Raw genomic sequence first — 26,462 nt, forward strand, 5'->3', positions numbered from 1 at the left:
CTGACACAAAGGCTGTGTCCTGTAGGCCAACAGGCCATCTGTCCCTTTAGCACCTGGGCATGCTCTGGTATCATCTGTTTATGCAGTGTGAGCAGGTGAGTGGTAGAAAGGGCCTGACATCAGACCTCCTTCCCTGGCCCTGTAGAGAACAGACTCTAGAAAAATCAGCCGGGCTACGGAGCTGCCTCTGAAGGTTTGGTCAGGCTGGGGACACAGCATCCAAGAGGGTGGTGCTGGGAAGCAGAACAGGGGCTCCCCAAAGCTCAGGTGAGCAGTGGCCATCACAGGATGTCTAGTGTGCCCTGAGATGCCCACCAGCAGGGATGCCAGCCTCAGAGGGCACCAGACAAGGTCCCTAATTGTAACTCAGGGCAAGGACCCATCCCCATGTATTGAGCTGAGCCAAGGGAGCAAAGTGGGAGATGTAAAGAGCATGGACCCTGAGGGACCACCTCCAGGGTACCAGGCCCATGTTTGCTTGTAGCAGGAGAGATTCAGGGAGTGCCAGAAACCCCAAGCCACTTACTCAGCCCTCATGCCCTGAGCCTAGCTGCACAGGAAGACACAACTCCCCAAAGTCAGGCATGCGGGCCTTTTTGATGTTAAGGATTTTACTGTTAATCACCACCCAAATTCAGAAATGTTCCTTTAGGAAATTGCTCAGTGCTTGTTCTGGGAGAGCTGCTGTGCTTGATGCTGGGGGGAAGCAGACAGGGACACAGCATAGCACGGAGGCAATAAGCTCCCCAGATCCAGCGGTTCAGCGTAGGGCGGGGGAGGACAGGGGGGCAGAAGGTGCTGCAGTAGCACAGAAGGGCCCCCGGCCCCAGGGAGGGGGTAATCCAAGTGTTTCTTGCAAGAATCACCTGGGAACCAGCAGGAATTCACCAAAGGACCCTCCAGACAAAGGAGCAGAAGGTACAAAAGTCTGCAGGGGAGAGAAGATTCTCAAAATTCCAAACCCTTGCAAAGGTCTCTCAGTCACCATCCCTAGACCGAGGGCAGCAGTGTGCCCAAGAGTTAAGCCAGCAGGTGGAGGCTTGGCCCACCAGGGTCCGCACTCTGCTCCCCTCTCTGGAGCTGCAGATGTCTGGCAAGTTACTTCAGCCTCTTGGGCTTTGGTATCAGGCAGCAGGAATAAGGCTCACCACAAAGGATGTGCTCAAGGAGTATCAATTACTCTTATTTGTTCCTGAAATGTGAGAGCTGCCGCTCTCTGGGCTGAGCAGGGGCGAGAGTCCAGGTAAGGACAAGAGCAGGGGTGAGCTTGTACCTGGACCTTGAGCAGGGGCTGAGCTCCCAGGCAAGGACACACCATCAGGTCCTCACTCAGCTCCTGGGCCTTCAGGTGCAGAGATGGAGATAGGAGGAGGCAGCCTGGGCCCGTACTGTTGTGGGGTCCTATCCCCAATCCCTGACCATATTCCAGCGCCATCCCAGGTGTTGATAACTGCCTGGATACTACCTGCCATCCCAGGTGTTGATAACTGCCTGGATTTTTTTCCTTGCCCATCTCAGCCTCTTCCAGCCCCCACTCCACCCTTCTGGCCCTCCTGGTTTGGAAGAACCCTCACCTCCGGGCAACAAATCCTCAACACTTGGGGGCCCGGCTCTGCGGGAGAAGAGGGGACTTTACCATCACCTTTGGCAGAAAGGGCCTGACATCAGACCTCCTTCCCTGGCCTCATAGCGAACAGACTCTAGAAAAATCAGCCGGGCTGCAGAGCTGCCTCTGAAGGTTTGGCCAGGCTGGGGACACAGCATCCAAGAGGGTGGTGCTGGGAAGCAGAACAGTCCCTGTCCTTGTCTGGGACAGTGAGCAGTTGCCACAGAGCTGTGTAGAGCAGACATGAGGACTGGCTGACATAGGGGAAAACTTGGTGACAGGGCGGGAGAGGGGGGACACAAGGTGAGAGGCAGAGCCCCAGGAAGACGCCCTCCTTCTGTTTCTGCCAGCCACTTGAGGCCTCCCAGCCCCCACCTCCAACCCAAGGGTCTCTGTCCTAGGGAGGAGGGCAGTGTTTGAATCCATCCATCCATCCATCATCCATCCATTCAGGAAACACTGAGCACATCCCATTGCTCTAGGTCCCACTGAATGAACAGGCCCCACCCCCATGGAGCTGCCACTGCCTCAGACTAGTCGAGGAACAGCCTAGCGGGCAGGGGGCTGCACAGCGGTCCCCATGCCTCCTTTTCTCTCTTCCTGGGCCCTAGGAATGGTACCCCTTAGGCACCCTTTCCACCAGGCTCCCAGGCTGCTTGCTTCTGATGGTCCCTCATCTCCCTTCCAAAGCATTTATAATGATGGCTTTTACAAAAATGAAATAAAATAAAACAAATAAGATGAGGTAGACATTAAAAGAGTGGGCGAGGGGCACCTGGGTGCCTCAGTGATTGAGCATCTATCTGCCTTCGGCTCAGGTAGTGATCCTGGAGTCCTGGGATCGAGTCCCACATCGGGCTCCCCACAGGAAGCCTGCTTCTCCCTCCACCTGTGTCTCTGCCTCTCTCTCTGTGTGTGTCTCTCAGGAATAAATAAAATCTTTAAAAAAAATAAAATAAATAAAAAAATAATAAAATAAAATAAGATAAAATAAAAAATAAAATAAAATAAGTGAGCGATGCACAGAGAGCAAGGGTGGCCCCCGGAGGAATGTAGCCTGATGTTAAGCTGTACTCCCAACTAGAATGCAGGAGCTGGAGCTCCACCCACCCTTCTCCAACACATCTGAGAACTCTCAGGTCTCAGGGATGCAACAAGGACCCTATAAGGTCCAGCCAGTCTGGGGCCAGGGCCCCACTACAGGTGGTCATGGCCGACTCTGCCCAAAAACTTGATCTTCGTCACCCCAGCAGAGAGCTCCAGGGATGCAGGTAGAGCCACAGGGTATAGCACTACTCATGCGTGCTGGGCAGAATGTGACCCCGGACTGTCAGGAGAAGGGGGCTGTCACCTGGCCAGGAGAGGGGAGGGCCAGAGCAGGCTAGGAATGAGAGTTGAGGGGTCTCCATGCTAGACTCCTGAACTGGGCTGCACTCCCAGTCACAGCACCCTTGCCTGCCTTTCAGGCCTCATGTGGCCAGGTTTGAGGCCACACCCTGTCGCCAAGCGTCAGCCCCAGGGCTGTGCCCTGAAGTTACTGTCACTCCTGCTATGCATTCTGAAGCTGTGCACTGTCACCTATCAGCAGTGTGAGTGCCAGCCATCCAGTCACTTACCATGCTGAGCATGAATCTTCCACTTGGACTAATTACTCCTACCCCTGAGAGTTAAATGACACACATACCCAGCACCTAGGTGTATCTGGACAGGTAGAATGATCCAGTAAGTGTTGTCCCCCCCTCCATCCTGGAACCTCAGCAGGTGGCTCCTGGTCCTGGGCATCCTAGCCACACCGGCAGCCCCCCACCCTGTACAGGTTGAGCACATTGCCGCTGGGACATCCATGTGCTTTCATCACAGACAAGCACCAAAGTCCACACCAGGCCAGTGACCGACTGTGGGGGCTGGTATGGTGCTGACTCTCCACCAGATGCCCACCAAGGCCAGCCCTGACTCACTGGGATGGACCCAGCCCCTCGCTCAGCATCCTCCCACCTCCACTCCTGAACCTGGGCAGAGTGGTGTGAACTGTAGCTGAGTTCCAGGATGAGGATGCTCTAAGGCCAAGGGCAGATGGTAACAAGGAGAAGCCAGCATCAGAGAGCGGGCACTTGGCCCAGCTCTCAGGGAGCCAGTGTGCCAGGAGCACTGAATGGTCTGTACATTACTTCTCACCAGTAGCCTCACGGTCACCTCTGTCCGTGTGTCTCTGCCTCTGCTGAGAGGGTCTGCCCACCACCTCCTTCCCCCACATCACATACATCAACCCACCAGGAAGTCCTGGGTGCGAACTCTCGAGTAAGGAGCATGGGCAGCAGACCCTGGGAGGATCCTGGGACCAGGGCCTGGTATAGACTTCCCTGGACAGGGGGAGATTCTCTCTCTTCTCTCCCCCCTCCCCTGGGCACAGCAAGAACCCTCCAGGTTGCTCGGGGACCGGGGACCGGGGCCTCTGCTCCCAACACCAACCCCACCCCAGGTATGGGCCACATTTGATTATAAAGCGAAGTTAACACTTCAAAGGGCCAGGGGTTGTGGGGATTAAGTAGGAAACTGCCCCACCAGCACTGGAGGCCTTTGGCAGCACTACTGCCTACAAGCAGAGGTGGCCACTGCCCATCCGCTCCTCCTGCTGGCCAGCAGGTGCCCTGCCATGGTCACTGCTGGCCCCTCCTCCAGGGGGCCGGGTGTCCTCACAAGACCAGCAGCATGCGTGGCCTCAGGATATATATCACAATATACGTCTGTGACCTGTTCCCCCAGTAATGGCAATGAGCTACCCAAAAACTTTCACCTTCTCAAGGATCACAGGTGCTCAAAAGATCATAGTGAACAAAGCGAGGCCCATCTGCAGCCAGACACCTGGGGAGCTCTGGGCCGGGGCTGAGAAAACCAGTGTGCCCAGAACTGGGTTGCTGTGGGGGCCTAACTACACACAGTCTACGTGTGTCAGGGTCAAGGTCAAGATAAGGGCAAGTCAGACGGTTGGGGGATATGGACCAGAACTGAGCAGCACAGCCCCAGGTTAGGGTCAGTGTGGGCTGGGTTGGTGACAGGTATAAGGTGACAAACCAGTATATGGCTGCAGTATCAGTCAGTGGGGCCAGCTTTGGCAGCCAATATGCCCCCCAGAAAGACACGACCCCGAGGGACTGGACCAAGACCTGGCATCCCATTAGAACGACCTCTATTCAAAACAATCCAGCAGGTTCTTTGCTATCCTGAATCCAGAGCCACAAGGAAGCAGGGCCCTAGAGAAGCAGGAAGCACCGAAGATGACCCATGTCCACCCCCCTCCCCAGGAACAGCCCTCTACACACACTCCACACCCAGGTATTGGGGCAGCCCCTGCAGGCCCAGTGCACGCAGACGCACCCTGATTCCCACAGAGCCCAGTGTGCATGGGATGAGTGTGAACACATGTGGGGTGAGTGTGAACATGGAATATAGGGTGCGGATGGCCGCACCCTCTCAGTACTGCTAGAGTTGCCTCAGGATAATTATTTATTATTCATGGTCATCAGCATCTTCATTAATTATTCATATGATCCTTAATTATTATCCTTAACAATAAGAGCAGTAAATAGCAGAAACGTCCTGGAGGTGCCTAAGGCCCAGGGCCAGGTGCCTCCGGGCAGTTAGACCAGCTAATGCCCCCAGGGCAGTGGGGGGACCACAGACCCCCCCATCCACTGCCCGGCCCTGTCCCTGCCCCTGCCCCTCCCATGGAGGTCCAGGGGACTGCAGGAGAAGATGGTCCCCAAGGGCTGGGGGAGGGGCTATGCCTTCACGGTCCTTGGTCCTCTCCCCTGTCTCGGCCAGGGCCTCCCGGGCAGGGCCTCTGAGGGGAGGGGCCCAGGCAGTGCGCTGAACCCTGGGTGAGCCACATGTCCACACCAGGCAGCCCCACTAACTGCCTGGGTCTGAGCCATGTCTGTGCAGAGGCTGGGAGGTGAGGGCCCCCAGCTGGCCCGGTAGGGAGAGGCGTCGAGGGGGGCCGTCTTGGGGGAGCTCTGGGGCCCCCGGGGGGAGCTCCTCGAACGCCATGAACTGGGAAACCTGCAAAAACATAGTGTGAGCAGACGAGGTGCCTGTGGGAGGGGAGGAAGGGGATGCAGGAGGCCAGCAGGTGAATAAAGGGAAGGGTCACAGAACAGAGAGGGTCAGGAAAACTGGGTGCCAGGCACAGGGAGAACAGAAGAGCATTGGAGTGGACGAGGAGAAGGGCCAAGGCACACAAAGCAGCCTTGAAGCACAAAAGGAGGTGCTGAGGTGGGAAGGAGAGGCATGCACTCTCCACATGCAAGACCCACGACGGGGAAGTGGCAACCTTGGGAGCCCCAGGAGCAGGCCCCTGATGCAGGGGAGAACTCAGGGTCATAGTCCCTCCCTTCCCTGGGGAACAGGGCAGATGAATCCAAACCCAACCCAGAATAAGAGGCCCTGGGTTGGGACAGAACGAGAAACAAGGCTCCCTCTTGCAATCTAGAAAGAACTCAGGGACCTAGAAACAGAGGCAGGCTGCTGGCCAGGCCTTGGAAGGCCAGGGAGAGTGCCAGGGCAGGCAGGAGGGGTTTGTGGATGCTGACAGAGTGTGTGCTGTGAGATCTCTGCGGGGGAGGCCGTGAAGGGAGACTGGCACATTTGCTGACGTGGGCTCTGGTGTCTGCAAACAGGAGCAGGCAGCAGATGGGAGGGGGAGCAGATGCCAGAGGAAGGGGGGAGCAGATCCCAGGCCACCTCTGGGAGCCAGAAGAGCCCCCTTCTTGGAGCCCAGGCACAGCTGTCTTGTTAGAAGGCTGGCAACAGCCATGTCCACTCAGGAGAGGACAAAGGGTGACAGAGGCCCACTCCAGCAGAAGAGAGAGGCACTACCCTGGGGCTTAGCCAAAGCCCTCCAGACAACCCTGCAAAGTGGCTAGTGTGAGAGCCGTTGGTTGGCAGTAGAGCCACAGCTGAGCAGTGTCAGGCACAGCAGGGAGCTGGGACCCCATCCCAAGGGTGCCCCGGCAAGCTGCACCCACTCCCAAGTCTCAGGCTCTACCAGGCCCCTCTTCAAGAGACCACTCATGGCCATGACCCAGATACCTTGAGTAGATCTGGTCATGTAGGTGACATCTCTCAGCCTATTGGCTTCCTTTGCCCAGCTTTTGGGGGGCTTTGGTTTGGGGGCTCTCCCACTTGGCCCTGTGCCTGCACTCCTAAGGAAGCCTTCCTCCAAGAGTATAGTCTGGGACAAGGGCAGAAATGAGGTTGGGGGGGAACACTGAGGTCCAGTGCCAAGCAAAAGCACAGCAAAGCAGGTTTGGGGTGGAACTGGGGCAGAAAAGGCAGGGCTGGGGTACCTTGGGCAGGGAGAGGGCTTTGGAACTTACCTGAGAAAGCGAGTCCAGGGTGAGGGTGGGGATGGGGCTGACAGGCAGCAGAGAGGAGGTGGAGGTGGGCCCAGGCCCCGGGGTGGTCACAGCACTGTAGGCAGGTGGGATCAGCGTCATCTGCCTCTGCAGCAGCTGCAGGACAGTGGCCATGTCTGCACTCAGCCGGGTCTCCAGCCTGGGGCAAGAAGGAGGAGGATGCTCTGGCTCTCGGGGATGCGGAGACACCAGGAACTGTGACTTGGGGACCACCCTATGGACCAGCTGGCTGGTTCCCTCCTCGTACTAGATATGCAGCCCTGGTCTCAGCACTGACTGGAAGGAGGAGGTCAAGGTGCAACGTGCACAATAAGGCCTACACGGAGCAGTAATCCTCCCTTCGCTCCAGAACACTGCCGGAAACCCACAGATCACACACAACCCGCTATACCCACCCCCTGGACACCCACAGCTTCAGGCTGAGCACGAGCCCAGGAGCCATCCTCACCTGTTGAGTTGCCTCTGGAGAGCATCCAGCCTGCCCTCCACGTCGCCCCGGGGCCGCCGGCATGGGCTGGAGAGGGGGATGTTCAGGAGGCTAGGGGTGGGGGCAGGGCAGCGAGGCAGCTCCTGGTACTGGTGGCCCCGACTGTCCCCCCAGAAGCTGAAGATGTTGGACACTCCAGAGAAGGCGCCTGGAACCAGAGATCTAGGTTGAGGTCGGGTCAGATGCCACACCCCACCCATCCGGGGTGGCCCTTACCCTACCTGACAGCGGGTTACAGGTGTCGCTGCTCTTCTCACCATCCTCCGTCAGGGGCTCCCCACCCGGTGGCTCTCCGGGGGGCCTGGGGCTGGAGAAGGGCACCAGGCGGAGGGGGCTGGAGCTGCGGCCTGGGCCCTCATCCTCACTGCTCTCCGGGCTGGAGGGGCCACTGGATGGGCTCTCCCCCCACGGCCCCCCTGGCCGGCCTCGGCCACTCGGCCCTGCCCCCGCCCGGCCCGGCCCCAAGGCCGACACCTCCCCTGGCTGTTCCGGGTCTGTGGGAGACAGAGAATGGGCCTCAGAGAAGGAAGGAGGCACGGGCGGGGGGGGGGGGGGGGGGGGGGGGTAAGAGGGGGGAGGGCTGACCCGGCACCCTGGTTTGTCCCCGGGTGTTTCTTCTGCTCTTCCTCTACCCCACCCCACCCCCACCCCACCTCCTCCGCGCTCAAGGGGACAGAGAGCTCCCGGAGCGGGACCAGGTCGCTCCGACTGCCACTGACAGCCCAAGCACAGGCAGTGGCACTGCTGGCCAGGCTCTCCCGGACCCCAGTCACTGGTCCCCTCTCCCGCCCTCCCTCGTCCTGCCCCTTAGCCCCACATCAGTTCAAGGCAACGCCCAAGACGCCAGCCACTTGAGGCCCAAAGGAGCCGAGGCCACCAACCGGCCCAAGAGGATGGAAGAGGGCTTCCTGGAGGAGGTGCCAGTTCAAGTGGGCGTTAGGGAATGGAGAGCGTTTGGGCCGGTGGGGTGAGAGCGCGGGGGACACCGAGGGTAGGGGCGCGGAAGTCTGCAGAGCGCAGGAGGAGCTGACCCGCCCCCGCATCGGCCCCGCCCCCTCACCCCTGTCGGTGCGCCTGCGGAAGGACAGCTTGCGCTTGCGCTGTCTGTTGAAGCCGCCCTCCAGCTCCGCGCTGCCGGGAGATCCAGGGATCATGTTGGTCTGGAACCAAAAGCGGTGTCAGGGCCCTTCAGCGGCCACCTGCCCGGCCCAGGTCAGCCCAGTCCCCCTCGTTAACGTAGAAAGTGGGGCCCAGAGCACTGGGAAAGTGAGGAAGCGCTGGCGCACAAATGTCCCCTCTGCCCTAGGACCGGAGCTGAGGCTGGGACTTTCACCTCATCCAACTGCAGTACCGTTTGACAGGCAGGGAAATGGGCCCAAAGAGATGACACAGTTGGGGGCAGCCACCCGCGCGCAGCCTGGGCAGGGGAGCCCACTCACATCCCGAAGGTTGAAGGTGATCTCCAGGCTGGACCAGAAGTGGTCAGAGAACTCAGGGTACATGTCCAGCACCTCCAGCAGGTCGTCCCGGTGGATCTTGTGTAGGTCACAGTAGGTGAGGGCCCGCACGTCCCCGTTGGACTTGCCAGGCCGAGCATACAGGTTCAAAGGCTCTCCAAAGATGTCATTCTTCCCTGGAGGCCACCAAGAGTGGGGGTTCAGCCCCTGGGCCACAGCGCAGGCCACAGGCACCTGTCTTCTGGGCATTCTCACACTGGGCTGGGGGACTCCCCTCAGTCTGATCACCCACCCACCAGCCCCAGCCCCCAGAGCCAGGGAAGCATCCACTATCCCCAGTCCCTCCAAAGGCCAGACTTGTGCTCATGGCCATCAGTGTGGTGGGGGAGATGGGAGAGAGGGCTTGGCCTTCCCTGCCTCCCAACAATTGGAAGCAGCCAGCAGGACCAGCCTGAATATTCCTCTCTGCCCATGGCCCTGACTTCCTTGGGTTCTAAGCCCACCTTTACTCCCCTCCAAACCCCAAGCCCCAAACCCCTCCTGGCCAATCACTGTGCCCTCAGTGTTCAAGCTGAGATCATAACACAGGAGTGAAACAAGCCCAGCATTTTGTTTACCAAAAGAAAACGGGATAGCATAGCTGATCACAGCACAGAACGGATAACCCCAGAATGTATCACACATAGTAAAGTTAAGTGTTATATGGCGAAACTTTGGTTTTAGTTGTGTTTGGGATGTTTGTGGAGTGAGTACAGGTGTTTGTGCTGAACTGAGAAGTAAAAATCTAAAATGGCCCACTGTGATACATCTGCACTAAGGAGCATCTGTAGGGGGCCCAGGGAGGGACAGGCGGAGGGCAGGAAGTCCCCTGCCAGGCACACCTGCCCAGGTACAGGTAGGACAGAAAGGATGGGAGGGGAAGAGGGGCAAGATTCCTTTTGCTTTGGAGAGGGTGAGGGCTGGACTGGGCTGTGTCACTGAGGCTGCAGGGAACTTGGTAAATTTCCTCAGTAAAATCAGATGCATAACCTCCCTCCACGGCCCATCCTGGAGTATCCAGTTTGGTCCTGCTTTAAGGAAGCAAGAATGTCACTGCCTGTGGGGAGAGCCTGAGGGAGAGCAGAATGCAAGGACCCCCAGAGTTCAGCAGCCCCACCCATGCCCCTCTTGGAGGGCCTATGCTTAGGTGAATTAAAGGACCTGAAGATCCCTGCAGGCAGTCCTGCGTCTACAGCCCCAACAACTGTGTCCCCAGAGAGCTCAGACCTCTCTCCAGGCCTCGGCAGGCACTTCCTGCCCAGCACCTGGTCCCCCCTCTAACCCGCTGCCACCTAGCCCCATACCCAGGATGGCCACGACGACGTCCCCCCGCAGGATCTCGATGGAGCCCCGGGAGATGAAGTAGAGGGCGGTGAGCAGGTCCCCAGCATGCACCAGCGTGTCCCCTGGCGGTGCATGTGTTGTCTTGAACTTCATGGCCAGGGCCCTCAGGCACCCCTTGGTGGCCCCTCGGAAAGGCTTGCAGTGCTGTAGCAGCGAGCGGTTCAGGTGCAGACAGATGTCCGCCTGTAGGCACTCGGGAAAGCCTTTCAGCACCTGGGGGCGGTGGGCTGGCTCAGCACCCTGTCTTCAGGCACCCGGCCCTGAGACCCTGGGAGGAGCATCAGAGAGTCCACCCCTTCTAGCCCTGCGCCCTCGGGACTATGAGGCCTTGCTGCTCTCTGTCTCCATTTTCTTGTGTAAAGTGCAGAGACCAGTTCCTGCCTGGGGTTGTAAGATTCAAATGCTCCGCCTACATGTAAGAGCCTGGTTCGGCCTGCCCCATGGTGAGAGTTCTCCCAGAAAATGAACTCCATTAGCAAAAGGAGAATATCTCTCTTGGGGGCCTTCTAAGCACTAACTGTGACCACCTGAACCATCGTGTGTGATGCTGTCAGGGGTGCTCACTGCACCAAGAGAAGTCTCACTGTGACCCTGCCCCATCCAGCCCACCACCAGCCCTTCTCGAAGTCCAGTGGGAGTCCAGTGGCCTCACCGCGTTCATATCGATGCCATTGGTGTAGGACCAGGCGTGCTGGAAATACTCCTCCAGGCGCTGGCGCAAGGGGTTGGGGATTTGGTGGAAGCGGATGAACTCCCGCACCCGAAGCATCTGCGTGTGGTAGCGGGCAGTGCCCGAGTACAGCCTCTGGATGATGGCTGACACGTTGCCGAAGATGCTGGCGTACATGAGGGCTGGGGGCGGGGGTGAGTGGGACCATCAGCATCCGAGGGACCCTGCCCGCCCCTGCACCGGGTCAATGACACACGCAGTCACATCTCAGCGTAACCACACGCAAGAGATGCACAGAGATGCCCGGGTACCTGTGCCCTGGGGCTCTGACTTGCGCCTCTGCCTGGTGTCCCAGTCCCCAAATATGCCCCGACGGTAGTCCCTGGAGCCTCTAAGTCCCAGGGCCCCACTGTGGCCCATCTGGACTCCTCCCTCTCCTCCATCAGAGGCTCCTCCCAGATTCTGGGCCACGCCCCCTCTCCCCTCTGCCCACCCCCAGGGTTACACTCACAGCCGATGAGCATGACACAGATGGAGAAGATCTTTTCCGAGTTGGTGTTGGGGGAGACATTGCCAAAGCCCACACTGGTGAGGCTGCTGAAGGTGAAGTAGAGGGCCGTGACATACTTGTCCTTGATGGAGGGGCCACCCAGGCCACTACTGTTGTAGGGCTTGCCGATCTGATCCCCCAGGTTGTGCAGCCAACCGATGCGGGAGTCCATGTGCGGCTGCTCCATGTTGCCAATGGCATACCAGATGCAGGCCAGCCAGTGTGCAATGAGCGCGAAGGTGCACATGAGCAGGAAGAGCACAGCCGCCCCATACTCTGAGTAGCGGTCCAGCTTCCTTGCCACGCGTACCAGCCGCAGCAGCCGCGCTGTCTTCAGCAGCCCGATCAGCTGTTGGGGGAGAGATGTTTAGTGTGGGAGCCAAGTGAGGAGTGGGGTGGGGGGCACTACAGCACTTGGGGTCACTGGAAGTAAAATCCCCCAAAGACTTCCTCCCAGAACCTTCTAATGACTCAAGCACCTCCCATTCCCCTAAGCCCAGCATAGTCTCATTAATCTGCATGCTAGCTCTGTGACAAAGGGCTCCTCTTTGTGACAGATGGCTTGTGGTCCCCCTGCTGAGAATGGGGCTCTGAAAGGTAAAACGTCCACCCTAAGGTGCCTGGCCAGAATCCCCACAAGTTCCCAGGCCACTTCTGGGTGATTAGAATATGGTGGCCTCTTTGGATAGACAAATAGAAAAAGGTGGCCCCTCTGGACCTCGAGCTGGCAAGTGGCTCCCATGGAGAGGGGTGGTAGCCATGAGTTACCTGAGGCACCTACCATGCCCCCTTCCTCTCACTAGCCCCTGTACCTCACTGCCTTCTCTCGTTTTCTAGCCTCTGCCTCCCTGCCAACTTGCCTCCTCAGAGCCAGAGCCAAAGATGAGCAAGTCGAAGGGGATGGCAGCCACCATATCAATGAGGAACCAGCCCTTGAAGTAGTGGACAGCAATGCGGCCAGGATGGCTGACCACCTCCTCGTTGGCATTGACATAGGTGGTGCGGAAGTTGATGAGGATGTCCACAATGAACATGATGTCCACGATGAAGTCCACCACAGCCAGGGGCTGGCAGGCATAGCCACAGTCGGGGGCCGGGGGGCCCTCCTCTGTCTCCTTCAGCAGGAAGGCGGCCGAGTAGGGTGTGAAGACAGCTGTGTAGATGACCAGCAGCAGGATGAGCCAGTCCCACACTGCCTTGAAGGGGCTGTAGTGGAGGATGGTCCAGCGGTGGATGCGTGGTGCCTGCAGCTTATACTCTGGCAGCACATCAGCTCCCAGGGACAGGACCTGGACAGGCAGGGAAGGTGAGGGTGATGGAATGATGTCCCACTGGGGGCTGGGGCAGGGGAGGACAGGCCCATGGGATCTCCAGGGTAGGAGCAGATGACATTTCTGCTGGAGCCTCCAGAGAAGAGGCTGAGCAGAGTAAGGAAGACGCCAGTAAGTGTCGGTCACAATGCTCCCCCCTCAGCCAAATGACCAGAGCCGCTGACCGCCTTGTCACTCAGGCACCACACTTGCCCATGCAGCACATGGACCTGCTGTCTGGCTACCTGAGCTCAGGGCACCGGGCAGTAGTATCCAGATGTACGGCTCCCCACCAGCAACGCACACCCATACCTCTGGTTATAACTCCACTACACCCCCCGAACACCACACACACACACACACACACACACACATACACACACACACACACACACATACATACATACCGTGATCCCAGTTATAAAAAATGCTCTAAGGGCTAAGACTCCTAGCCTGGGTGAGGGCCTCAGGAGCATGCTTCCACACATAAAGTGCTGGTGGTCACTGCAGTTCCCATAGAGGTGCCACTACTAGCAGCCTGGGTACTGAGGGCCTAAGGGTCCCTTTGCCACTGGCCCCAGAGTACCTGCCACCCAGACTCAGGCCCCTTGGTCTCCCTTGGGGAGAGATCAAGACACCCCTGCCACTACCCAGCTCCCTGTCCCCATACCCAAGGCAGCCCCCAGGCTTCACCTTCCCACACACCTACAAAAGCCCACAGAAGACCTAACCCAGCCACAGACGTACCCACATGTATACAGACAGAGGTGAACATGGGCGAATGTTCAGAAGCGTCATACCCAGCCCTGTACAGGCTCAACAGTCGGGCAGAGGCAGGCCTGCCATCCACACCAAATAGCAGCAGCCATGCCATTCTCTTCCCAAGCCAAAGCAGGAAGAACAGCCTAGCTTTCCTATACTGGGCCAAGAGCCCGTCTGTCCCGTTGCCTCCCCTTGCCCCCTAGAATTCTCTCTCACGGACATGTGACTCAACCCCACACTCCATCCCTAGGCCCTCCAGGCCTGGCGCTGCCATTCCCAGGCAGCCAAACCCAAGACCTTATACACACCCTTAAGAACCAAGGTTGCTGGCCCCACTCCAAGAAGTACTGAGTGCCAGGGCCCCACTTCAGGCCTCTGGACTGGGGGAGAGTTGGGGTGGGTGGAACCCCCAAAGATTCCCATTCATACTCAAGCCAGGGATCCCCTGGACCCACCAGCTCCAGATGGACTGTTTGGAGACCATCTCCTTAGAAGAAGTAACTGGAAATTAAAAAGAAGCCTCTTAGTTAGGGATTTGGCTACCCTAAGGGAGATATGGTAGCTTGAGAGCTATCTCATGAGTGGGGGAACAGCTGGGACCTGGGGGCCCTGCTTTCTGCCCTGCCTTCACCTCAGGCTCCTTACTCCTTAAGGCAGAGAGCATGAGCCAGTGGCCTTTCGTAGGTCAAAGAAGAACTGAAAAAGAACCGGCCAGGGCCCCCACAGACAAGGGAGCAGAAGGTAACTGCCCCTGGCGGGGTCTCCTCCCCAAGTCTGAAAGGCCAGACCCCCTGGGGGCTGTGTTGGACCACAGCCACAGCATGACCCTGCCCCAACCTGAGTCTGCACCAGCAAAACCAGCACAGCCTCAGTGCACCAGTGCACACTCTGGGACAAAGCCCTGGACCCACAGACCTCGTCTTACAGGGGCCAAGCTCTGCTCTGCCACTACCAGCTGACCATATGGCTTTGGCCCAGGTCTGTAATCCCTCCTGGACTCGTTGTCCCACAGAATACTGACGCTTGCTTAAGCCAAATCCCGAGTCCTCACCTCTGGGTGGGATCCTTCCCACCCAGCCTAGATCCTAGCTGAGAAGAGCACATGATCATGGCAATGCAGAGAGTTCAGGTGGCAGAGGAGTGGAATTATCAGGCTCCCTCCTAAGCCACCTCCAACTGCCCTGAGCCTGCTTCAGGCAGACAGAAGCCCCTGGGGGCAGAGAGGTGACTCCAGGAGGCGCCTATGGAATCATAAGCCTAGGGGAAGGCAGCACAGCCACCAGTATGTCAGGCTGCCTGTCAGGCTGCTTGGGAAGAGGTGATCCAGGTGGCTCAGCCCGCCCTCACCACCATCCTGTGCCCCTAGCCCCCCACACTCCTCCAAACCCGGACCCCTGAAGTACCCCAAGCCTCCTTCCCCCCATCACAGCATCCACACCAGCACACAGTGGGGAGCGTCAGAGTCCCAGAGCTTTCCTGGCAGGCCGGGCCTGCGGACCAGCCCTCTCACTGTCCCACCATGCTTCTCTCCTCCCATTTGCCCACTGTCATCCTGCCTGGTCACCCATTTAATTCCTGTTCTCCCCCTCCTCCTTTTGTATTTAGAGCCAGGACTGTGGGCCACGGGAGCCATGGGAGAGGGGAAGCCTTGGCAAGAAAAAAACACTATCCACCAAGGCCCAGAAGGCCTGGAGGAGAGCAAGCAGGGGCCAGCAGTGGATGAGCAGAGCTGTGGACCCCACGGCTCCCAAACCGTCCTGCTTCTCAGAAGCCCTCTCCCTACCCAGCCCGGCCCCGGAGCCAGAGCCCACCAGGCCGCACCCCACTTGCCACCACCTATCTCTCAGTGCCCCAGCCCAGGGAGGGAGGAGGAGTAGCTGGGGTAGGGGGTCACCTACCTCCTGGGCTACCAGGCTGGAGATGCGCACGGCCCGCCTCACCCGGCCTTTCTGGGCCCTGGGCTGCAGGGCCCCTGTCCTGCTTGCCTTCCCTGCTGGGGCCGCCATGGAGGACTTGGTTCCCCCCAGCCTGCCTGCCCTGGTGCCCGAGGGCCCGGCCAGCGCCTCACCTGCACCCCAGCAGCAGTCCCAGCCCAGTCTGCGCCCCAGAGGCTGGCGGCCTGGCTTCCAGGGCAGCCTCTGGCATGAAGCCAGGGTCACTGGGGCTGGGCCCCGGGGCCGGGGTCACCCTGGCAGTGAGTGTGGCCAGCAGCCCACCTGGCTTGGGCTGCCCATGGCCCCCCGGTACGGGCCCTGCTGCCAGGGTGCCGAGCTCTGCCCGCCGCCAGCCCAGCAGCAGCGCCGCGGTCGGAACCTCAGCTCCTCAGCCGGCCCCTCCTCCCAGGTCCCCACCCCCACCCTGCCACACTGGGCTCCCCCGCCCCGCCCGGGCTGGCCAGCGGCCCCCTCCCCCGCGGCCCGCTCAGGGCTCCTGCAGCAGCCGCTCCCGCAGCCCGTGCCCCTCCCCCTCCCCCGGGCAGCCAGGCCTGTCACCGCAGATTAATGGTCTCCCCGACACCCCCGCCCCGCCGGTCCAGTGCCCAGCCAGCCAGAGTCAGACAGACACCCAGAGATGGAGAGACTGCCCGGTGACAGGCAAAGCCAGGAACACACACACACGCACACGTACACGCACACGCACACTGCCACATAGAGACCACGCACTGACCACAACACATCGCGGGCCCAGGAGCAGAGCAGACATCTGGGGCTCCAGGTGGGAAGAGAGGCAGAGGCAGGAGGGGGAGAGGGGCAGGCAGCCAGATATGGGCCCTGGGGTGAGGGGGAACATTCTGGAGTCAAGGCCAAGGGGCTGGAGACCTGGCAGGGACCCAGAGAGCCAGAGGCAGCAGGAGCAGGGCCAGGAGGAGGGCCGAGGAGGCTGGCAGCAAGAATAGCAAGGGAAAGAGGGCAGCTCCCTCACTAGGGCCAACTCAGGGAGCTGCTGCGGAAGGGGCAGGAGGGAGTAATGAGACTGATGCTCAGCAGGTGTGGGACAGCGGCCCCCACAGTCCTGTCCTGGGCTCCTCCCCTACTGGGCTCCTCCCCTACTGCCGGGACCCCCACCCACCCCCAAGGCCAGAACTGAAGAAGGAGCTGGAATGCATTGGGCTGTGGGGGTGGTGCCAGCAATCTTGCTGCCAGGAGGGGCCAGGAGACCAGGCTGGCCATGTCACAGGACAGTGTTGGGCAATGCCCCCAACGGCTGGCTGTCTTCTCTGGCCCAAGATCCAGGGACCTCGTCCCTCTGTATCTATACACCCATTGTCATATACTCCCCTTCCAACAGGGGAAGCAAACTGCCCTGTCCTGTGGTTTGGGGACAGGGATGGGCACCTTCAAGCCATTCTAGCCCTAGAATAGGATCCCCACCCTCCACCTACCTTATCACATTGGCCTAGAAGAATCGTGGTCCCCTCTAATTTGAAATCTCCCATAGGTTTGCCTCCACCCTGCCCAAAACCTCCTTCACCACCCCGTGAACAGACCCCATCACGCCCCTGTGACTGCCTTCTCTGGCCCACCCTGCCTCATCTACCCTGTCTTCCCTGTGCCCCATCAACCTGTTGTCTCTGTCCTGTCCCAAGTCCCCTTGCCTTCCTCTGTCCCCCCCATCCCCTCTTCTTCCCTGCAGTCCCCTTTCTCAGGACCTCTCAGACTTGTTCTCTCTCACCCCAGCTCCAGAACCCTCCCACCCCCACCTCCAGCCAGTGGATCTGCACACCCTCAAGAGTCCCTTACTGACTGGACCCCTCCTTTCACCACGGCCCACTCCCACTCCCTCTAAGCTCCTCCAAGGTAAGAGGAGAGCCAGGGAGCCAAACACCTACCTGGGTGACCTTCTCAGTGACATTGTGGGTCCGCTCCTTTATCTTGGGTGCTATGATCTCCCGGTCACTGGTGGGTGAAGCCAGGAAAGGGTCCCCCTTGAGGTCCACAAAGTTGAGGGTGATTTGGGGAATCTTGCTAATGGTACGATAGCGCACAAGGTCGGAATCTGACGTGGAGTTAAGCAGGCCGCCGCGCAGGGGGTGCATGGCCCCTGGAGTGGAGGGGAAAGCCAGGTCAGGGTGACAGGCTGAGGTAGAGACCAGGCCCTGTGTGAACTGGGCCATGGGATATGGTGAGTCAGTGAGGCCGACTCAGGAGATGAGCAGTCCCTAAGAAACAAGGCCAGAGGTCTGGCCACTTGAAGGAAGCACACCATGGTGCAGCTAGGAGATGATGGAGGAAGATCCTCCATAGGGTCTGCCAGAGAGCCAAGTGGTAGCTGGGACCCAGAGGCCTGCCTCTCCTGCCCCTCACACCCCCCATGGCCATCCTTCCTCTGGGCCACCCTGGGAGAGCCAGCTCCACCAGCCAGCAAAGGCTCTATGAGTGGAAGAATGTAATGGGATGAATGGACATTTAATGGAGTAAAAGGCCACTTAATGGGATTAAGTAAGTGCTTAATGGGATTTCCATCTCCCAGGCACGCAGGCAGGCGCAGGCCCGGACTGAGAGGGAGGAAGCTGAGGGCCCCCTTAACTGGGTAGGCCTGGTGAGTGGGAGAGCAGTTCCCGCAGGGCTCAGGGCCCTCACCGGTGCTGGCGTGGCGAGGTGGCGGGGGCAGCCCTGCACGCATGGCCTCGATGTCATCAGCTGAGGAGGCCCGGCGCACGCTGGCGCAGCTCTCCCGGGAGCGCGTCCGGGCCAGGCTGCAGCTGGAGCCTGAGGCATCAGGGTTGAGGCTGTGTGCTCGGGGTGACGGGAGTGGCTCAGGTGCACCGGCAGGTGGGGAGCTGGAGCCCACCAGCGCACGCTGCTCCTCCATCGGCCCCAGCCCTGCCACGTGATTGTCCATGGCCGTCACCTCATCCAGGGCCAGCGATTCGCGGCTGGGCACCGCAGGTGACAGGTCCACATCCACCACCACGGCCCCCGGGGCGCCCGCACTGCCTACACCTCCTGGCCGCGCTGAGGACTCCCGGGTGGTCAAGGCCAGCAGCGCAGGCAGCTTCAGGCGGAAGGTCTTGGCTCGGCCTGCGGGGAGAGGAGAGGTGTGCCGGCCATGGGGACACGAGGAGGGTAGCCCAGAGCAGGGAAGCCTGGAAGCTAGAACCCCAGTCCCTGAGGGGAGGGAGGTGGGGGCCCGGGAGCCCTGGCAGGCAGCACCCCTTCCCCCCAGCCGCCACTGCACAGAACTCAAGCCTCAGAAAACCTCTAGAATACAATCTTATCTAAGGCTCTGACAATAATAAACTGCCATTTCTTGGGCCTCACAGGTCATGGTGGGCTCTACATAAACCATGCATGACTCTCCCAACCGTACTGGTGGGTATCACATTCTCCCCAGTTTAGACCGGAGGAAATTTAGGCATACACAAGTCAAGTGATGTGCTAGAGGTCACATAGTAAATGGCAGGGACTGCCTTTGTCTGGAGGAGCACTTCCTGCCATGCCCTGCCATCTTGTAGATAGTACCTGCAGAACAGGTAAGGCCAGTGTTCTTAACCCTCACTTCTTGGAGCCTGAGAAACCAAGAGGTGGAATCTTTTGCCAAGACTTGGAGGGAAAAATTAAAATTAAACCCAAAAAAGATCTCATGGAGGAGTGAGGGGAGCCTATGTGATATGGGAGAATGAGACGAGGCCTTTGGGTCTCCAATCATGGCGAGCATTTCCCTCAAATCCTCTCCCCCATCAGCCAAGGCCAGAGCAGGGAGCTGGGCAGTCCAGGAACAAGGACTGGGGAGCTGGAAGCAACATAGGGAGGGAGATGAATCCCTGAGGGAACCTTGCAATGAGCAGGGGAGCCACTCTGAGGTGGCCAGGACCATGTAGGAAGGGTGAATCCCCCTTTCCTGGGGCTCGATGCAGGACCACTCCAGGAGAGGCTATGGTAGGAACCCAGCAGGTAAGGCCAGGAAACCAGGTGCAGTCCTGTCCCAAGGACCTGTAAACCCGGACTCAATCAGTCACTCCACCCCCACCTGTCCATCCTGAGCCAGATGGGACTAGACCATATCCTTGGTGTTGTCTTCCCAGCCTCTGAAAGGAGCACCCCCAACAGCCTTTCCTGCAGAGCGCTGGCCTTGGGTCACCTCAAGGCCTCAGGAAAGGGACCCGAGAGCATGGTTGCACTTACCTGGGGCCAACCAGCTGGTGGGGGGACCACGGTGATTGGTGTCATGGGTCGGGGACCCCACCATGTCCTTTTCCATCACCACCTCAAAGTTGAGGATGAACATGATGACAGCTCCATCTTCGTTCTTCACGGGCACCACATCCACCAGGCACAGGAAGCAGCTCCCTGCAGAGCAGAGGATGTGGCCACTATGACAGCAGGGCCCCTCAAGTGGGTAGAGCAGAGCCTGATGGGGCCACTCCACACCTGCCCTGCGGCCCACACACACATTTCCTGGCCCCTCCTTCTAGGTGTGTCCTGTACAGACCCCTCCTTCTGCCACATGCTGGCCACTGTGAGCCCCTGCCCTCAACCTGTCCACTCCAGCATGCTGGGCCCTCTCTGTGTCTCTCTGCTCATCCCTCCCCAGACTCTCAATCTTTCCTTGCTGTCCCTGGTGCCAGGCAGTCTAGTAAAGCAGGGAAGCCCAGGGACTTCAAGCCCAGGACCTCAGGCATTCCAGCTCTGCTGCTTCATGTCACTTATGCTTCCTTGATGATTTAGCCTCCCTGTACCTCATCTTTCTCCCCTCTGAAATGGGAATGATAATCACTTCTTTCTCAGTTTCTCATGAGTCATAAAGAGTAAATAAATTGGTGCATGCCAAGCGCCTAGGGCAATGCCTGGTGTGGCCTGGACAGGATAGAAGAGTTAGCAGTCCCTCTGTCTCCGACTCTGCTCTCTCCACATTAGCTCCAACTGCTATGCCGGGACACAGCATCAAGAGTTCATAAGTTGATGGCGAGAGTCCTAAAGCCATCACCACAATTTGGCACTGCCACAGTATCCAAGCATGAGATTTTGTGCTTCACAAAAGGATTGGTCTGTGACATACGGAAATAAAGAAAGTGATCCTTCAACAAAGAGTTGAGAAGCATTGCTTCTAGACCTTTCATTCCTGTTTCCCATTCTTCTGTCTTGGTCCTTGACTTTTTCCCTCCCCTTCCAATCTCTCTCTCACTCGCTCTCTCTGGTCACCAGAGCCCCTATACCAGGTGAGGTCAGTCCTCCAGGCAAAATGTACCCAGTCCACCTCTGCTCCTCGTCCAGACCACTGCCACCTCACCCCTCTCTCTGTCACTTTCTGAAAGTGCTGCCTAAGGCCCAGCTCAGAATCCCTGCCATCAGGAAGCCCTCCTGGATGAAATATCCTGTTCCTCCTTCTTTATGGACCCTCCCAGGACCAGACATGATCCTCATCTCCCTCTTTCTGAGGCAGAGACTTCTTGCCTTGCCTTGACTCATCTTCCTTGCCCTGTGCTCATCTGTTTTCTCTGCACTGTAGGGGCCTAACTGCCCAGAGTGTGCATCCCTTCCGAAGGGCCTGGCACCCAGAACAATGCAACGGGGAGCAGGACCTAGCAGCAGGTGTGAGGGATGGAGTAGTGCTGACTGTGAGGGAGGGGTCAAGAAGGAGAAGGGTAGAGGGCAAGTGTGGGTGGTGAAGTGAGTCAAGGAAGAGGCCAACACACTTGGGGCTGGTGGCCACATACTTGGGCTAGTGCTTGATGCCTGTCAATGAGGCCCTGGGGACCGAACCTCAGCTGAGCAGGCCAGGTGCAAAGGGCCTAAGTCCTGGGAGATGCTCCCTGGCTTGGGGAGGACTTGCTGGGGACAAGGTCTGGAGAAGGAGGCAGATCAGCACTTTTCAGGGCTGTGGGATCAAGCTTGCGGAAGGAGATCCTGTGAGATCAACTGTAACAGGACAGCACTGGGTTGAGGGGGGCTGGGCCAGAGGAGGGGCTGGCCAGGAATCCTCTGCCCCACCCCAAAGCCCTTCCACTCACCACATCCTGGCCCTCACAGCTTGCTCTACGGGACCTAAGCTGGGGGCTCTGTCTGGGTTTCCCTCCAGCAGCTGTCCCTTGACCTCCGGCCTCTGACATGGCCTGGCTGAAGCCAGGCTGTGGTGTTGGGCCTGCAGGGGGCCGGGCCCAGCTGGAGACCGTTTGGCACCCAGACAGCCCGCCTAGAGTTTATGCCCTAATATGGTGATGGCCGGCAGCGGCCTGAACGGGGACTGGCCCTCATCAGGACTAAGGAGAGGCCAGAGACCAGGAAACCCGAGCCCTGGAGACCCCCAGCAACCACCCTTGACACCCCAGTGATCCAGGCCCCAGATTCTCATTCCTCACAAGGAAATTCATCTCCGAGAAGTCCAGTGTCTGGAACCCAGATGAGCCCGACCCTTCAGGATGGCCTGGGGATCCTGCCCCCAACACAGAGCCCCAGGAGTCTGAACCCCAGGCCTCAACAGCCCACACCTACTCCGTCCAGGCCTCTCTGCATTCTGCATCTCAGGGAGCCCAGGACCCTGGCATCCCAAATTGCCACCCCACCACCTGCACGGCTGCAGAAACTCAAGAAACTCCAACCCTCAGCCCCCTCATGGTACAGACCAGCTCCCCACTCCAAACATATATTCACACGCAAAGCCCCCTTGGCCCTCTCCCTTTGCTGACACTCAAAGAATTTTTCCTTTCAAATAACCCTGTCAAAGCCCTGGTTATTCCAAAAATGTGAACTGGAGCCCTGCCTGAGGGCTGCAGGGATGGGGTGGGGGGTGGAGGGGGAAGCAGGCTCCAGCTGCTATTTTCAAGGGGGTATGGAAGGAAGGAGAGCTGGTGGCCCCAAGTCAGCCAGGTCTCTCTGAGGCTCTACCTCCCATGGCCCTGTCAGGTTGCCTGGGTCTTCCATGAGCTTCCCCATCACACATCCCCAGCTCTTTAGCCAGGGTGGCCAGTGGCCCCTGGCTGGCATTATGGGGGGTGGGTGCCACTGAGGGCAGCTGAAGGTCAGACAGGGCAGGGGTGGGGCACAAGGACAGCCAGAGCCCGTATCAGCACAGAGCAAATTGCAGCCTGTGGGTGGTAGGGCTCCTGACCTTCACACAACTTCAAAGCAGAGAAGAAACGTCCATAGTCTGCGGCTCAGCTGCCTCCAGCTGCCTCCGGGGAAGCCTTGGGCTGGCACTGAGCACACAGAAGGTACCTCCCCCTTCCCAGCCCAGCTCCTACCTATCTCTGGGCCCTGCCCATCGCTCTGCTCTGCTCTGCTCCGCTCCGCTTCCGCTTCTTCTTCCAACGGCCTGCCCCCCCCCCCCCAAGTAGCTCCCCGCAGCAGAGGCCACAGGGCCCAGGGCTGGGCCAGGCTGCAGTTCCGCCTAGAGCCACTCTGTGGCAGGCACGGCCCACTCTCCCAAGGCAGCCAGCGCCAGAAGTCCAGGGAGGGACAGACTAGAGGGGAGCAGCAGGAACCCCACACTGCCCAAAGAAAGGCCAGGAGGTTCCTGGATGCAAAGGAAGGGCACAGGCTGGGGAGTCAGGTGGCCTCAGCTCATTGCTTCAGAATGACCTCGGGCAAGTCACCTGCCCTCCTGGAGCCTCCAGGTGCTCATCAGTGACAGGGGAAGATCATGCCTACCCCACAGGGCTTGAGGGATGATTGGCACAACATAGGAAGCAGGAGGAGCTGGGCCCAAGGGAGGTCTTGATACATGGGAAAAGGAGGAAAGGGAGAGGCCCCTGGGCCGGCCTGGCTCACGTGGTGGACACAGAATACCCCAGTCACATCCTCCTCAAACCCCAGCCCCAGCTGAAGACTCCTGAAGGGTGGGGGTCCAGCCTTTGCCAGCCTCCAGAGCTTGGGGCACCCTGGGCCCTGGGGGGGTGGGGCAGGGGGAGGGGAAACCCTTGGTGATTGGTAGCCATACTCTGATAGGCTCCTCTGTGCCTCAGATCCTAACAGCCCATGGAGGTCGTGCAGCTCCACACAAGTCACTAAGGAAGGGAGAAGGGACAAGCAGGGGGAGAGGACACATTCCAAGTACAGCAGGTACTGTTCCTCCCGACCACCACAGTCACCCACCAGAATGCGAACGGGCCGGCTTTCACTGGTGCCAACCCATACCCAGCAGTGCACCCAAACCAACCCTACCCACAGTCCCAAACCCCGGTTCCCACTTCTGGGCACCCGCTGGTCTTGGCTCGGCTCCAGGCTCAGTTCCAACAGGGGCAGGCCTTATCTTCCAGGGCAGCACCAGGCAGTCAGGCAATGGGAGGACTGCAGGTGACCCTGAGTGTCCTTGGACAGGCTCCTAGGGGCAGAGCCTCTGGTTGCTCATCTGTAAACTAGATGTCATCACTGCTCTGAGTGAGGCTCTTCATTGCCCACGAACGTTCACTGAGCACATGCACGTGAAGCATCAGAGACATCATGAACAAGACAGACCTGGCACCTGGCCTCACTGAGTCAAGGAATGAAAAGGACCCCAATCCAGAGCCCAGCATGAGATAGGGGAAGAGAGAGTCCCTCAGGCAGAGGGAAGAGCCCATTGCAGCTGAGCTGATATGCCCCAACCAGCAGGAGAGCCGGGCAATTGCTGTGTGATTGTGGGCAGGTCACCCAGTCTCTGAGCTTCAGCCTCCCTGTGCGTACTGCAGGGACTAGTGATGGGTGCCAGACGAAATGACAGATGGCCTGGTGGAAGCATCCAGAACAGTAACGAGGCAGGGTGCTGGGTCCCTGCAGGGAAGGTGACCTCGGGGAGGCAGCCATCCTCACCCAGGTCTCCTCCCTGCCTGGCTCCTGGCAGGAGGAGCTGGGCCCAAAGTCACACTGAGGGCAAGAGGCTGGGGCTCCAGTCCTCCCTGTCCGCCCCCAGGCAAAGAGGCTGTCTCCGGCAGCCCAGGGCTGTGCAGTGTCAGGTTATATTTAGCCTGGTGGCGGCGACAGGAAGATGCAGCAGGAGCTGCTCCTGGCCAGGGGCCACCGTGTCACTCACACTGCTCTCAGGGGTAGCCAGGGGCCTAGGGAGGGCCAGGGACATTGCAGGCCCAGGGGTGAGAATAGGGAAGCCTGAGAGGCCAGCTGGTGAATGAGTGCGTGATAGAGTGTGCGTTTGTGTGTGTGTGTGTGTGTGTGTGTGTGTGTGTGTGTGTGATATAGAGACCTCCACCCCTGACTCCTGGAGCTGAACGATGCAGAATGCCCACTGCAGGGCAAGAGTTGGGGAGCCACGATACAGACCCCTCCACCAGCCCTTCCAGCCTGACCTCCTCCCAGGGTTTTATAGGGTCAGAGGGCCTCAGGGGCCTCTAAGGGGTCCAGACCACCAACCCCTTCCCTGCAAACCCACTGCATGTGCCCTGTCAGTGTCACTTTTCCCCAGGGACACTGGAACAGCCTCAAGAGAAGAGCTCTTTCTAGACAAGCTCCAGGTCCTAGTCCCATCGACCTCCAGGAACCCCATGTCTCTAATCAGAGCCATGACCTTGCCCAGCCCCCAGAAACCTTGGGAAGATGAAACAAGGCCATTTTCCACTAGAGAAGGCTGCTCTGCAGTTCTAGTCTCTGTCTCCTCCTCCAAACTTTACCCTCTCCCTCCTACTTCCTGAAGTCTGCCCCACCTCCACCCTACCCCAGAATCCTTCAGAATACCCCTGATCCCAACCACTTCAGATCATCCAACCCACTCTCCCACCTGGGCCTCCCATCCCTGCTGGGTCCCATGTGCTGCCTCAGCACCCCTTGGGTACACCCCAGCTTCACCTGGCACTCTTACTCCCCAGAGCACCTTCTTCCCTCCAGTTCCTGACTCACAAGACTCCCCTCTACAGAGATGTTATGACTGTATCATCTAGCTCCCATGATGTGATTCTTTCTAAAACTATATCCCTAATTTAGGAGATAATTGTATATTGGCTTCTGGGGTGAGCCTCCTTCTTCCCAGCACCCCTACCCAAGATGGGGCCTTGAGGCTAGGGTTGGGCTGGCTTCACAGGAGGTACCAGGTAAGCAGGTGTCCAAGGACTGGTCCTCAGGGTGGCAACCCGCACTTAGGTGGGTGTGGACAGGGCTGTCTCCCCACTTTGCAAGCTCCCTTTCAGGAAGATGAACTGGCCTTTTGCAACAGAATTTGCCCATTTTAAATCCATCCTGAGTCTAGATAGTATTTGGAACCACCATGACAATCAAGGTGTCTTTTGTTGAAGTGCTATTAAATCTTATCAACAGGGACGCCTGAATGGCTCAGTAGTTTGGTTTGGCATCTGCCTTTGGCCCAGGGTGTGATCCTGGAGTCCTGGGATTGAGTCCCGCATTGGGCTCCCCGCATGGAGCCTACTTCTCCCTCTGCCTCTCTCTCTCTCTCTTTCTCTCTGCCTCTCATGAATAAATAAATAAATAATTTTTTAAAAAATCTTGTCAACAGAATGGAGGGGCACCTGGGTGGCTCAGCTGGTTAAGTGTTTGCCTTGGGATCAGGTCATGATCTCAGGGTCCTGGGATCGAACCCCACATTGGGCTCTCTATTCAGCGAGGGGTCTGCTTCTCTCCCTCTGCCCTTCACCCCTGCTCATGCTCTCTGCTTAGCTCTCTATCTCCAAATAAATAAATAAAATCTTAAAAAAAAAAAAAAAGCAGAATGGAACATGAAGGCAGGTGGCCCAGGAATCAGAACAGGGGACCAGAGCAGGAGCCTCAAAGGTATGATGTTTCTGAACCTCAGACCCCTACCAGCATTCTTCACTATGACTCCCACACAGCCTGCTGCTGGGCAGCAAGGGCATACAGCCACAGTCTACCAGGAAACAATCCAGGGTTCCTGCCCACCTCCAGGGCTCTGCAAGCCTCTAGAACTGTGCTTGGCTCCTAGCATA

The 26,462-nt window shown here is 58.7% G+C and overlaps 1 protein-coding gene and 1 long non-coding RNA gene across 5 annotated transcripts in view; one reads left to right on the forward strand and one right to left on the reverse strand.

Moving 5' to 3' along the window:
- Nucleotides 1-5,092: 5,092 nt before the first annotated feature.
- KCNH2 (potassium voltage-gated channel subfamily H member 2) overlaps nt 5,093-26,462 on the reverse strand; it is a 36,723-nt gene continuing 15,353 nt past the window's right edge. For 2 of the 4 annotated variants that reach the window (XM_025452845.3, XM_025452840.3), the window contains exons 3-15: nt 19,765-19,929; nt 18,220-18,660; nt 17,469-17,680; nt 12,428-12,856; nt 11,529-11,916; nt 11,000-11,199; nt 10,308-10,560; nt 8,947-9,140; nt 8,568-8,667; nt 7,729-8,001; nt 7,469-7,655; nt 6,982-7,159; nt 5,093-5,665 (exon numbers count right to left, since the gene is read on the reverse strand). In XM_025452845.3, the coding sequence (XP_025308630.1) occupies nt 5,516-5,665; nt 6,982-7,159; nt 7,469-7,655; nt 7,729-8,001; nt 8,568-8,667; nt 8,947-9,140; nt 10,308-10,560; nt 11,000-11,199; nt 11,529-11,916; nt 12,428-12,856; nt 17,469-17,680; nt 18,220-18,660; nt 19,765-19,929 (3,170 nt within the window). In that variant the 3' untranslated portion in view covers nt 5,093-5,515. Of the gene's footprint in view, nt 5,666-6,981; nt 7,160-7,468; nt 7,656-7,728; nt 8,002-8,567; nt 8,668-8,946; nt 9,141-10,307; nt 10,561-10,999; nt 11,200-11,528; nt 11,917-12,427; nt 12,857-15,537; nt 15,953-17,468; nt 17,681-18,219; nt 18,661-19,764; nt 19,930-22,820; nt 22,896-26,462 lie in introns of those variants that run through there. The other 2 variants (XM_025452852.3, XM_025452859.3) reach the window with 2 other exon arrangements.
- Nucleotides 8,573-15,965, forward strand: LOC112663911 (uncharacterized). The gene is made up of 4 exons (XR_003139437.3): nt 8,573-8,719; nt 12,405-12,873; nt 14,293-14,380; nt 15,245-15,965. It is a non-coding gene; the product is annotated as an uncharacterized LOC112663911 (long non-coding RNA).

This window comes from Canis lupus, chromosome 16 (genome assembly GCF_003254725.2).
Source record: "Canis lupus dingo isolate Sandy chromosome 16, ASM325472v2, whole genome shotgun sequence".
In the NCBI taxonomy this organism is placed as follows: Eukaryota; Metazoa; Chordata; class Mammalia; order Carnivora; family Canidae; genus Canis; species Canis lupus.